At 34.9% G+C, this 14560-nt stretch overlaps 1 protein-coding gene across 2 annotated transcripts; it reads right to left on the reverse strand.

Annotated features, from left to right (window-relative positions):
• Positions 1 to 2816: 2816 nt before the first annotated feature.
• Positions 2817 to 12031, reverse strand: LOC139871652 (uncharacterized). Of its 2 annotated transcripts, XM_071859372.1 has the most exons (9): positions 11958 to 12031; positions 11722 to 11824; positions 9975 to 10982; positions 8130 to 9722; positions 5516 to 6406; positions 4518 to 4622; positions 4207 to 4296; positions 3997 to 4107; positions 2817 to 3455 (listed from the first exon to the last, which is right to left on the reverse strand). In XM_071859372.1, the coding sequence occupies exons 2-9, from the start codon at positions 11782 to 11784 to the stop codon at positions 2976 to 2978; spliced, it is 4341 nt and encodes a 1446-aa protein (XP_071715473.1). In that variant the 5' UTR covers positions 11785 to 11824; positions 11958 to 12031; the 3' UTR covers positions 2817 to 2975. The 2 variants fall into 2 exon arrangements, with proteins under 2 accessions (XP_071715473.1, XP_071715472.1); XM_071859371.1 differs by lacking the exon at positions 11958 to 12031 and having other exon boundaries at positions 11722 to 11863.
• Between the last annotated feature and the right edge of the window lie 2529 nt (positions 12032 to 14560).

A 14560-nucleotide genomic window follows, 5' to 3' on the forward strand; every position in this document is an offset into this window, starting at 1 on the left:
GAATCACTGGGGAAGTGAGTGAGAAGTTGTCTCCTTAGATTATCATCTGCTCCTACTACCATCTTCCCTTTCCTCAACAGAACTCCATCATTGAAGGTGTAATGTCTTGAAGTGACAGTGCCTTCTTGTAATTGCTTAATGAATAGCTGCAAGTCAACATCAGCTATTACACTTGCCTTAATCTGGTCAATCAAATCTGTTTGTATAGTTGTGACATGTATAGAAAATAGTTGACCACACCCCTGCACCCTAGATAGAGCATCAGCTGCATCATTTTCCTTACCACTTTTGTACACTATTTCGTAATCAAAACCCATAAGTTTGGGTAGCCATTTCATTTGAGTAGGGGTAGAAATTCTTTGATCCATTAAGTACTTGAGACTCAGATGATCAGTCTTAATGATGAAATGGCGATCTAATAAGTACCCTCTCCACCTATCAAGTGCCAAAATAACTGCCAAAAATTCCTTCTCATAGGTTGACATAACCTGATGTCTAGTGGATAGGTTTTTACTCAAATAAGCTACAGGATGACCCTCCTGTTGTAAAATGGCTCCAATACCTGTGCCTGATGCATCTGTTTCTACAATAAAAGGTTTCTCAAAATTGGGTAAAGCCAAAACAGGTGACTGTTGCATCAGTTGCTTTAAGTCTGCAAATGCTACAGCAGCCTCTTGGTCCCACATAAAGGCATCTTTCTTCAATAACTTGGTCAATGGTTGACTGACAGCTGCATAATTCTTGATAAACCTCCTGTAGTAACCGGTTAACCCTAGAAACCCTCTTAATTGTTTTAAGTTTGTAGGTACAGGCCACTGAACCATAGCTTCCACCTTATTAGGGTCTATAGATACCCCTTTATCTGAAATAACATGCCCTAAATACTCCACCTTTGATGTGCCAAACACACATTTAGACATCTTGGCATACAACTTATGAGTCTGCATCACTTGCAGCACCATCTCCAAATGTTCCAGATGAGTTTGCAAGTTAGGACTATACACTAGTATATCATCAAAGAATACAAGTGTAAACCTTCTCAGAAAAGGCTTGAAAACATCATTCATTAGGGCTTGGAAGGTTGAAGGTGCATTAGTTAACCCAAAGGGTATCACTAAAAACTCATAGTGTCCTTCATGTGTCTTGAAAGCTGTCTTATGAATGTCTTCATTATGCATTCTAATTTGGTGGTATCCAGACCTCAAATCAAGTTTAGAAAAAATTTTAGAACCTCCCAATTCATCAATGAGTTCCTCTATTAAAGGAATAGGGAACTTATCTTTGATTGTGTTTTTGTTAAGTTCCCTATAATCAATGCACATCCTCCAAGTGCCATCCTTCTTTTTGACCATTACTATGGGTGATGAATAAGAACTGTGACTGGCTCTAATCACCCCAGTATCCATCAATTCCTTGACCATCTCTTCAATAGCATCTTTTTGGCTTGGTGGATGTTTATAAGGCCTCAAATTAATGGGTTGTGTACCAGGTTTGAGTGGTATCCTATGATCAAAGAGTCTCTGTGGTGGTAACTGAGTGGGTACAGCAAACACATCCTGATATTTATGCATCAATGACTTGAATTCATCAACTTGATCATCCAAAATGCCACTCTGCATATCCATGTTCCATAGTGAAACTGGACATACTACTAACTGCATAGAATTTAATTGTGCAGTTGGTTTGTGCTGCTTTTGTTGACTTTTTCCTGTTGTCAACCTTTGCTTTCCTCTCAATTCAATCTTCTTACCCATATACTTAAAGGTCATTTTTAGGTCCTCAAAATTCCACACTATGTCACGCAATTCTTCAACACTTCGAGTATTCACCATTTTGATCTTGAACAATTGCGTGATTGATCGCAGGATTATGCTCTGATACCAATTTGTTATGTACTTCTTGAACTAATTGAAGTCGAAGAAATACTTGTGACAAACTAAGAATCGTAATTAAGAAACGGATTCAAAGCAATTGACACAATTAGGGTTTTTATTGAATTTCATAAATTGGGGATTTACAAGTGAGAAGAAGAGAAATTACAATTCATAGACTAACTAGCGTATACTACTGCAACCTATTCTTATAACAATTTGATCAAAGTAAACAGATTCTGTTAATCTGGTTCAACTAAATTTGAACCGACTTTCCCGCCAAATTGCAGGTGAACCAGCTGATGAAACTCTCTTGACTTGCGTTGACTTTTGACCACATGTGATATGCACGTGCCATGTAAAATGATTATAACACAAAGCACGTGGTATTGACCATGGTTCAAGTAAATCGAAGCCTGCGAATCATGTTGGTGAAGTCGTTCAGGAAAACACCAATCAAGTCAACGAATCCAGGTGTTGACCCACATCAAAAATTCCAAAGGCACGGAATCATGTTGGTGAAGTTGTCGAAGAAAAAACCGACAGAAGCCAAAGGGTGACAGAAATGGTCCAACATTATAAGCTAAAACCAATACAGCAACATCAGGGTCTGACCAGTCAAACTCTAGCGTGTCGGTAAAGTTGTTCATGAAGAAACGAAAAAAAAAAAAAGTCAAAGTATTTGCGAATGCTCAATACGCAAGGAAGGTATCATCAAACTCAAAGAAAGATGAAACCCCACGATACAAAAAGAAAAACAACGTTAGTGTAACACCTTTAGGAGTTGAAAAAACTGAAAAGTCAACACGAGTAGGAAAACTAGCAAAAGAGCGCGACGATCTTGCATCTAAAAAACTCAAATTTAAGCAACGGAAGACTATCGGCACACAATCTAAGAGCAACACTCCAAACAAAAAACATAAAAACTCAAATTTAGGTTGAAGGTTGTCTAAACTGTGTTTTATGCAATAAACCACATACCAGTTTATTCAAAAAGTACTTCGAGTTTATGCATAAAACCCCCCCAAACCCCTTAACAAAGCAATGAAGGATGAAATGCTTATGTTATCGAATTCAACAAGATGGTTTTTCAAGAAGAATTATTTACATGTAAATTGGCGTTTCCGTCGAAAAGAACGATTCTGCTCTGTCGATGAAACTTGGAGGAAACCTCGAATAAAGCATCAAATTGGAGCAACTTTCTGAATTCGATTCACAAACCCTAATTGTCGTTTTGCTGCCCTCTTTCTGATTCCGAATCTTCACATTTCTATTGTTGTTCCCATTTCTTGCTGACTGAACACGTGAGATTCTTCGGTTAGATCGTTGAAGAGATGAATCACCGTGAAGCTTTTTTGACTCGGGACCTGACTGAGTTGACTCGGCGGGTTCTTCAACAGGGCTTGATGATGTCAGTGAGACATTTTTGCAGGATTTTAGCAATGAAACGAGCATCTCTATGCTAAGTTCTTGCTGGACCACTGCTTTATTTTGTTCGCTCCCGAAGCATGCGGCTACTAGGGTTCCAGCCAGCACTGGCATTAAATCGGGGTCACTGAAGAACACAAATGGCAGATCGCATACCTGTACAACCAAATCACGTGTTACGATGTTGGGTTCAGAAGAAAAAAATAACAAAAAAACAAGGTTAAAAAGACGTGAGACGGAGACGAGACGGTTAGGACCTTGAATGGTAGAATCGGTCATGACGGACATTGACTAACGTTGACTTTTTAAAAAATATATAGGTTTTTTAGAATGTTCTGTATAATATAATAATTGTAGTGTATTTATTAATTTATCTTTAGGAATAAAGTGTAAGCAGGTGTTTTCCCATGCTAATAATTTTTAATGGGTTTGGGATTTTCGTTTATACTAGAACAAGGCTATACGAAAAGTCAACTTTTGACCGCGTTGACCGTTTTCTTGACTTTGACCTGACTTTTAGCGTTGACTGACTAATAAGGCGGTTTTAGGTGAAACGGAATGAGCTAGTCACCAAACCGCCGCAACGGCCCGCAACCGTCGTTTGCAACCATGCAAAAAATAGATATAAAGAAAGATATTACCCAAAAAAAAAAAAAAAAAAAAAACTGAATTATCTATGATATGTCAGTTAAGTGACCTTATGAAGAATTGTGGGACTCTTCCCCCATCGAAGAACGGCTTGATTCTCGGGGTGGAACATTGCAAAGTATCCGAGAAGCAACAAAGATTCAAGCAAAAGCAATCCAGTCTGAAACAAGCAAAATATTATGAAAATCACTCGGCACTTTTATAAAAAAGCAAAAAAAAAAAAAAAAAAAAAAAAAAAAACTATGATTATATACATCACCTGATCAGTAGCAGATCCCCATTTGGTGGTACAATGGGAAAGAAGATAGCTCATCAGATGAAAAAACTCCATCTTTAGGTCTGGTCTTGCCTATTCAGGTCAACAAAAAAAAAATAGTCAAATACATCAACTTCGATGTACAGAATTAAGACAAGGAATTACAAATTAGATATGTATGTTTGAATAAAATTAACTTATGAGATTTGATAAAAAGTAGAGTTGTAGTGACTTTCTCAGTCTATGAATTTACATTTAATTTGGGAATTATAAAATGAAATGAAGATAGTATGTAAAAATGGAAGTGTACTTACGAGCATCATCTGAATGAAGTTGACATCAATTAAAGCTAGATTGTTCAAAACCTTGAGCACCCCAGTTGCTACTTCCTCAAAATTACTTGGTAGAACGTACGAGCCCTGCCAGTTAATAATTAATAACAAGATATATATATATATATATATATATATATATATATATATATATATATATATATATATATATATATATATATATATATCACACTTTGATAAGAACATATGAAAAAATATAAAACAATCTTATTATTCAATATCTTTAATTAATAACTCATAATATAAATACTTAAACAGTGAGATCGATATAACATAAACAAAAAAAACAAATACAAAATGTGTAATGCATATGCACCTGAATAAGGTCGACATATATATTTGTTAACATTAACCATATAAATAATATCATAATAATACTAATTACTAATTACAATTAATAATATTAATAATAAAAAATTAATCAACAAGTGCAGTATATATATTATTAAATAAATGTGGTAATCTAACCTATTAACTTTCAGACAAATTAATGACCTGTGAACTTAGAATTCGATCAGAGAGCAGATGATTGAAAGTTGCATGTAAGTATTCTTATTTCTTACAGCCTCCTACAGTGTTCTATATTGTCAAATAATAATATAATTGTAATTATAAAGTTTTTTATTTAGGTTTTGCTAACGTATGCCACTATGCCCCCGTGGAATACGTTAAAGCGCATTTAATAAAGTTGGAATGTCCTTAAACAGTAGAATTTGCATTTAATACTCATTAATTCAAACTAATGGTTACCCTGTTTATTCTTATATTCATTCATAACAAATTCTGATATTTAAGGAAATTTCGAATTTATTATATACACCTTAACGTATGCCACGGAGGCCATACGCTAGCAAAACCCTAACTTGTTATGACTCATTAACTAACATGTCCTTTTTGCCGCCATACATGTCTGTATATATACATGAAATTAAAAATAAAATAAAAATAAAAAAATTTACCTGCTCGGAAGACAATCTGTTATTAGCCTGCAATAGCACAGCTGTCAATAAAGAAGGAATACAGACCAATCCCGTTTCCGATATTGCCGAAAGTAAATACGCCACAGGCTGCGTATGTCTTGTTTTATTTCCATCTTTTTGTTCTTTAACACTATCCTTCTCATCCTTCTTACATACATCATCCAACGGTTGATCTTCGGGTACATCTTGCAACCATTTACAAGACGCTTCACTATTTCCTACCGAATCAAAAAGATACCTTAATTCCACATCACCCATCGAACTTTCACTCATTGGCAACGGTTCAAGTGGATACGATTCCCAATCAATCGAAGATTTGGCCCGATGTCTAGAAGTCAAAATTACCAAAAGATTAATACTTAGAAGAATAGATGAAGGAAACGGGGAGCCTTCTACTTGCGGTCTATCATATAGAGCAAATAGATCTCTCAATCGATGAATAACTTGATACGCAATCACTAGTTCGATTAAACCATCTCGCATTTGATGTTGACGTTCGTCAGAGCTCGAATGACCGATAATGGCTGCCACAGTCCACAAAGATCCATCTAAAACTTCGGATATAATATCGGAATTTTCGATTAGGGTTTTGCTTCCACCGGTAATGTTTGAAGAGGATGCTGTAATTTTGATGAAGTTTTCAAGGGCGGCTGCTAACATTGGTATCATTGGTGGAAGAAGATTTTCGGCTAGAAAGTAACTTCGGTTTGCGGGTAATGACAAAATTACCCTTAGAAGTCTCAAGAAATATATAGTTACTTGACAGGCTTCGGGTTTGGATGTGTGTGACGCGGGCAGAGCCGATGCAATAAAATCGAGTAGACCGGCTTGGCGAGACGCGTGCAACTCAGGATCCTTTCCGTCCAAAAACTAATTAAAAAAAATATCAAAAAAGTATCAAAATTATATACTTGAATTTTTTTTTTTTTTAATTTTATGTCAATAGGGACTTGAACCCCCAACCTCATGGTTGAAAAGAACACCACGATACCACGATACCGCCAGGCCAATGACCCTTTGGTATATACTTGAATATTGTAACATCGACCTCGGGCCAAATGAGTTGAAAGTCATCAGAATTGTAGTTTAATGCATAAACCTCACATCAATTCACTGAATTAAATTATACTCCACCTGAAATGTAATATTTTCAGAGCGATCTAGGTCTACCTAACCCGAACCAAAATTACCATATATTAACGTGAACATGTTACCACTACCCAACCTACCTGTCCAGCCAATCTTGCCACCACTAAATTATCTTAAAATGGATTATTAAAACAATTAGAAAAGATGCAAATGAGCAATGAAATTAACAGAAAAATATATTTGAAAAGGACCAATTTGACATATATAAATCATAATTATACCTCTCTTTTTGAAATATGAGAGAATTAATAGGGGAAATTGATAAAAATGCGGTTTTTGAAGAAGTTATAAAAAATTTATACTTTCCTAAAAAAATTGCATTTTATCATAATTATACCTCATTCGTTCGCTCATATTTTTGGGTGAACGAGGTCACCATGTAATGCTAAGTTGGATTACCAAAGTAACAGTTTTTATCACCGGTTGCCACAGCCCGCGCGAGTGGGAATTGGCTAACAAGGGCGACTTTTGAGCAAATATTACTACAAGTTTCACCAAAGGGTGACAGAAAATGGTCCAACATTAAAAGTTGGTAAGCACATAAATGTATTTACAATTTAAAATTCTAATTCTAATTATTATCAAAATACACATCTTACCTAATAATAGTGAGGGGGAAATATTTTTTATTTTCTGTATGAAAAATGTGGTCAAACTAAATTGAGTGTACTAATAGATTTATTCTATTTTTAAATCAATGAAAGACCTTGCAAAGACGAATTTGTCTCTAGTACAAATATTTATTTAGGAATTTTTCCACTTGACCCTCGCCCCTTGTTCACCCAATTCCCACTCGCCCAAACTCGCCCACGCTGAGGGCGAACGGCATGCACAAGTCGAAAACTTGTTACTCAGTAATCCGGCTTAGTATTACCAGCTGACCTCGCCCAAAAAATGAGCGAACAACTACAAATTTGGGCGATTGAGGGTGGTAAAGATGCAAATTTCAAAATTGTATATATTTGTTATTACACTTTATTAAAAAGTGAATTTTTATCAGTTACTCCATATCATTTTCCCGAATTAGTGGTTTAATTCAATCACCACATCGAGAAAATTAATTTTAAACTAACAAAAAGAACAGGGCGAATGAGGGTGGTAAAGATACAAATTTTTACCCAATTCCCAATCACGCAAACTCAACCATGCCATGGGCGACCGGTGTGCACGAGTCCAAAACTTGTTAATCAGTAATCCAGCTTAGTATTACCAGCTGACCTCGTTTGGCCAAAAAATGAGTGAACTACAAATTTGGGCGAATGAGGGTGGTAAAGATGCAAATGTTTTGTAGACAAGTATATATTTGTTACAACACTTTTTTAAAAAGTGTATTTTTATCAATTACCGTTTTCCCAAATTAACGACTTAAAACAATCACCATAACCATGTATTGTGAAACCTCAAAATATCAGAAAAAAATACACCTAACAAAAAGAATAGATACCTTTATTATATCACTTGTTACTAGCCCAATACTCGTTGCCCCTTCCTTCCTCGCCTGTCTATATCGTTGAATCTCCTGAAGCCACCTCCCAATTTTAGCTCTTGCAGTCCCTACAGCCGCTCTATATCCAATACTCGCACTTTCGGGTCCCACAAAAGGCTCACTTATTTCATACTTTGAAGCCATAAGCCTTTGTCTGATCTTCTTAATTCTCCTTTTCAAAGATTGCTGTAACGCCATATTTCTAACTTGAACCACAGCACCTTCAATATTGCCACCACTTGTTTGTTGATCGTCTTTATTCGAAAATCGTCTTAATAAAGGTGAAGATTGATCCCTAAAATCCATCGAAGCCCGTTCCCTAATTTGTTCCAAATAAAATTTTCTTCTTTGTTCACTTTCTCTTAACCGTTCGGCTAACTTTTGAGCCAAAAGCTCGGCTTCTTCTTGTTGAGCTTTGGCTAAAACCTCGCGTCTTCTCATTTGGTCCATCGCTTTTGCTTCGCGGGCCGCACTCGATGCTTTTCGTTCCTCTTCTCGTCTTAATAAAGCCTCTTCCTTTTTTCTTTGTGTTTCCGCAAGACGTTGCATTTTTTCGGCTTCAACCAACTTTTTCCTTTCCAAAACAGCTTCTTCACGTGCCATATCCTCTTTTTGCTTCGATTTAATATCTTTCAATTTCTCGGCTTTTCTCAATTCCGAATCTTGATACTTTTGTTGCAACATAAGTTTCTTGTTTTCTTCATTTAACGAAGTGATGAAACGGACTTCGTTAACTTTAGTACTTTCATCACCTGCCCGTTTTGCCACTTGGGCTAAATGAGCTTCGTGACGGGTTTCACTACGTTGGTGACGAGCGTGCATTCCTTCTCGTAACCTCGTGCTACGTACGGCTTGCCATTCGTTCACCTGATTAAGTTTTTTCGAGCTTTTTTGAAGCTTTTGTAGTCTTTCATTTTCTAGTTCGTTTCTAATTCTCATGGCCCGTGCATGCTTTTCTTCCGCTTCCTTCTTTAAATCCGTACCCGTCTTTTTCTTCTTGTCGGGTGACATTAACTTATCGTGTAGAATACGGGCCCGTTCTGTGCTTTTTCTACTAATACCAGGCGAATGTGAAAAACGTGAAGAAGAAGAATACGGTGATGCTAATATGTCTTCCCAATTTCGTTTTTGCTTCCATGCATCCATCGACTTAAAAGGCGTTTCTTTAAGACTGTTTCTTCTTTCTTTGTCTCTTTCTGATATCGAAGTTAGTTTTTTGGGTTGATCCATGGGTCTAAGATTATCTTTCTTCAATCCCGACTTCTCGAATTCCTTGTTCTTTCCCGAATCGGGATTCTTCTTTCCCCTACTCGAGTTTTCTTTTAGTGGACCCACGACCCCACTGCTTTTTCTTGAATCCATTGTTCGATCATTTCTAGACGTACGTTTATTTATTATATTACTACTTCTAGACTGATCATAAGTATCAGTTAATCCCATTTTACTCGAGTTATTATTCATGGCTGCTCGTTCTTCTTGAATTTTCTTAAAAGCCTCAAGAGACGAAGACAATATTTCAGCCCTGTGTGGTGATGTTGTCATACGTCGAACCTGCAGACACAATAAATCAAGAATTAAAGCAAGGGTCAAATAGGGGACACATATAGGGAACGTTAGTAACTTTATTAGTTTTTACGCAAAGATAATAGATTACGTTGTTCCTAATATCAAAATGATTATTTAACCGCTAAATGATAATATAATCAGAATCATTATATCCAAACACTAAATACTGATTATCATGGAGTAATTTATTTCTTAATTAGAAAATTAAATCATAACAAGATTAGAAAGCATACAAACCTCCCATGATAGTGCGTGCGGCCTACGCTGCTCCGACTTCAATGTCATCGATGGATTATCGCTTGACTTTTTCACTCTCTCAAACTCCTCGACTCTACAATTTAAATCTTTAAAATCAGAGGCTGCTTCTTCAAGAACAAGGACCGCTTCTTTCATCTGATCTATATCACATTCAAGTTCACATAAAAGATACAATTCATCGACAGCCCGGTTTAGGTTCTCAAACAAAAAGCACCAAAGCCGTTGCCTAAACCGTTCTTTACCCTCACCAGCCTCCATTTGACCTTGACCAATTGCACTCATAATTTGAACCCCTGATAAGTCATTTACAACCGAAGCGGACTCAACTCCTGTTGTTGGCTTTTCATCTGAAGTGTTTTCAGAATCTTGTGAAACACTAGAATCTTGACTCGTGACTACGTTTTCCGAGCCACTCGCTTCGGGATTTTCGGTCTTTAAGTCATTATCGACTTCTTGAGATACATCATTAACCACTTCCTCATTTACAATTTTGACCTTAATGTCTTCTGATGATACCTCCTTTACATCTTCATAATCTTGAGATTTAATGTCTTCTTCAACGGTTTGTGCAATTTCCTTATCGGGTTCTATAGATTTGTCTTCCGTAACCTTGTTTCCGATATCATCGAACTGTATGTCAATACTTGCATCATCATCATCCAAGTTACCAAACTTAATCTTTGGAAAAACATCAAGATTCTCAATTTTAGGAAGCTCGTGATCATGTACACGGCTAACCACGCACTTATCGAGGTAGTTTACATCCTTCTTGTCTTCAATAGAAACATTATTAGTCTCAAATGTATTATTAGAATCGGGTGTACTTGAATCATCATTATTACTTATTGAAACGGGTTCATTATGGCTAATGTTTAATGTCGCATGATTTACTTGGCTTGGCTCATGGATCACGACGCTTGAATTATGTTTCTTCGATAACCCGCCCACCCAACCTTGCAGAGAAAACTTCGAATTGCTTCTATGCTTCTGCAATCGTAAAATTATAACATGAAATGAAGACGGTGACGTTAAACTTATTTACTTATTAGTAAACGCATTTTGCATACATATATACCATTTCTGCTTTCTACCACATATAACTTAAATCGTAGCTCTTATCTTTTCTAACCTGACTACTATCATTCTCCAAACGAGCCTCGTAAATGAAACGTAAACAATCTAGGGTAATAATAAAGAGGAATAAAGCAAATTATATAGTATTATTGGAGTAACTAATTAGGGCAAATTATATTTACTTAATTAGGTTCATTGTAAACCTTAACATCCTAGGGTTAACAAAAATTGCAGTACATCTCAATAATGCTTATTATATCACACAACATTTGAAGAAATAATGACATATAAAACACAAAGAACTTGAGCCTAGAAGACCAAGGCGCAATTGTAATCCAAAATATCTGATTATTTACCCATCAATATAAATATTTCAGGAAAAAAAAACATTAAAATTCATATATAGTTATGGTTATGATTATGCAAACAAAGTTAACAATGCAGATCAAAACACATATAGCATTTATAACTAATCATAAACAACATATGATCAAATATCAAGACTACACATTTAAATACTAGTAACTCTTAATTTCAGCAAATGTTATAACAAAACATCAGAATTAAAATTTAATTTTGAGTAAATGACCAAAATGCAGTTGTATCCAAAAAGAATAACTAATTATTATTAATAAAAATAAAAATCAGACACCTTTTTCACTTGCAGCCATCCAGAACCCTGATCATCTCCTGTATCTCCACTATTTTCCTCCATAAATTAAAGCCCTAAAATTTGAGTATCTCGTGATGATTCACTAATTACACACACCCAGCAAAATGGAAAAAAGAAAAAAAAAATAATTAATTAATTTAATAAATAACCATTCATTAAAAAAAAAAAAAAAATTTAACTTGACCTAAAAATTAAAATACAGTGAAAATACCCACATCAAACTGAACAATACCCAGATTGAAATCGAATGTATCTTCAAATTTACAAATCAACCTCCAAATTAAAACGCAAAAATATCTTTAACTATTTACTAAAAACCCAAAAGAAAAAAAAAATGGGCCTATTGAAATTAAGTGGGGACAATACAAAAGATTAAAGCTTTGATGATTAGGTGAGTAAAGATTTTTTTTTTTTTTTTTTTACTTTTTAATTTTGAAAGAATCGGAGAAGGGTTTTGGTGTATACAAATTACAAATGGTATGTATAGGTGCAGAGCAAAAGTCGTTTTTAGAAAGAGGCAAATGGGGGTTGAGTACTGGAATTTGTATTGACTAATTTGTCCTTGCCTTTGGTTTGGATGACAGTTGTATTGTTCTAGGGTTTTAAGGGTATTTATTTTTGGTGTGATGTCAAGTGGAATGTCACTATTTTGCATTATGAATTATGCCTATTATTATTAAAATTAAAAAATAAAATAAAGTAATTCGTATCAACAAGGGATGAGATCAGTTCCGGAACCGGTTAGTATCGGTACTGAAATTAGGTAAAATGGAGAACCGAAATCGTACCAAAATTTATATACGGTATCGGTTTTGGTACCGTTACGGAACCGATATTTTACGTTTTTTTACCAACTTGGTATCGCAATTTTTTGACAATGGTGTAGATATTACGAGTGACGTGGTATGATTCATTTGCATGTTTGATATTTACATGTTTGGTAAAAATGATGAAAATGTAACACTTAATGTACATATTTTAATTGCATTAGTGTGATTCTTTTGAAAGTTTGATGACGATCATGAATCTGAAAGTTTATTATTTACGCGTTCGTTACCAAACAATGTAGATTTATTCGATGGGGTTCGATGATCTATTTGCATCATTGATTCATGCATATTAGATTACATGGAGTGTGTGTGTGTGTGTGTGTGTATATATATATATATATATATATATATATATATATATATATATATATATATATATATATGTATGTATGTATGTGTGTGTGTGTGTGTGTTGTAAAGTTTGAAAACATTGAATATTTGGTTTGTTCCTGTAAAAAGACTTCGAAATATGGAGGCTGACATGACATAGTGTGTATAGCAAAAATGCAAATCAAGATTAAAAAAAAAAAAAAAAAAAAAACTAGAAAAGAATGGCAATACTTACAAACATCACTATATGTAGCTACATTACCATAGTTCTTATCATAGTAAATGCATACATTGTTTGTTTATAAAAAAAAGTTCAGCAAAAATTCATGTAAACATATATAAGAGTTTTCTACGTGGGATAAAGACACTTGTATTGTTTATAATTATAGTTGGAATAAAAGTCAAAGCTTAATTGGTAACTAGATCTTTACAGAGTATATGACTAATATGATATGGGCCTATTATAAAGAATAGAATCTGAAATGTTAAATTTCAGTACCAAATACTGATTTTTCAAAAAAAAAATACTGGAACCGTACCGTACTGAAACCGAAAACGTTCGATTCCTAAAACCGAAACCGATACCGATACCGAATACATTTCAGTTCGATTTTCGGTACCGGTTCGGTTTCGGTATTTTGGTTTATTTGCTTATGCCTAGTACCAACCTACTATTTATGAGTGATAAATGATATGCGCACCAGATAAAATAATTTCACTTTATATTTTAAACATTACTTAGTTTAAAATTGTAATATACATATCGATAACTAGTACAAAGCGTTTAAAATGAAAAGTAAGAACAATAAAAAATAAAAAAAACTCATGTCATCAGTCAAAAATTGAAAGTCAAAGTACAACACAATAACATTTAACACAAAATAACCCAGGATAAATCGCAACGTTTAACACAAAACGACACATGATAAATTGAAACGCGATAACTTTTTAGGACTTGTAATACTTTTTAGGACTTGTAATATTTGGGAATCGATGATCATGTTTGTAAATGTTGCCTCATATTTACGATATGTTTTTCTTCGAACGGAAGAAATTATAATAGAATAAAATAGCGAGACGCTAAAAGTTTACAAACAAGATAAAGGGCGTTGCAACCATAAGCTCCAACTAATTCTATATTTATTATACGTAGAAAATAACCAATCAAACGCTACCGTCTTTATAGAATCAAGGATATGACACTTCTTAAAACTTGAGATATTGAAGATGGTGTCGTTTCTAAATCTCCATAACGTTCAGAGAGTGGCTAGGATGATTATTTCCTTGATGAGCTGCATCGAACTTGATCCTTGAAGAGCATGAATCCACAAACGGATATATCATCGGTGAGAAGCCAAACAGGGGCTGAAATATTTAACCAGACAAAGATGTTATTCCATACTTGCGTTTCAACATTGCAATGAATAAAAACATAGAGACTGATCTTCAACTGCCAGCAAACACGAGGAGCATAAAGTACTCGGGATATCTATATCTCGATTCAGGAGATTGGACTTAGTTGAAAGCCTGTTAAGAAATATAAGCGCCAAGCAAAAATATTGATCTTAATCGGGACTTTTGCACACCATCTAGTTTGATGAGGCCCTTCAGGAAGCAGTTTGCCACTGATTAGTGATCGAGCACTTGCAACAGTGAAA

This window comes from Rutidosis leptorrhynchoides, chromosome 10 (assembly GCF_046630445.1).
Source record: "Rutidosis leptorrhynchoides isolate AG116_Rl617_1_P2 chromosome 10, CSIRO_AGI_Rlap_v1, whole genome shotgun sequence".
In the NCBI taxonomy this organism is placed as follows: Eukaryota; Viridiplantae; Streptophyta; class Magnoliopsida; order Asterales; family Asteraceae; genus Rutidosis; species Rutidosis leptorrhynchoides.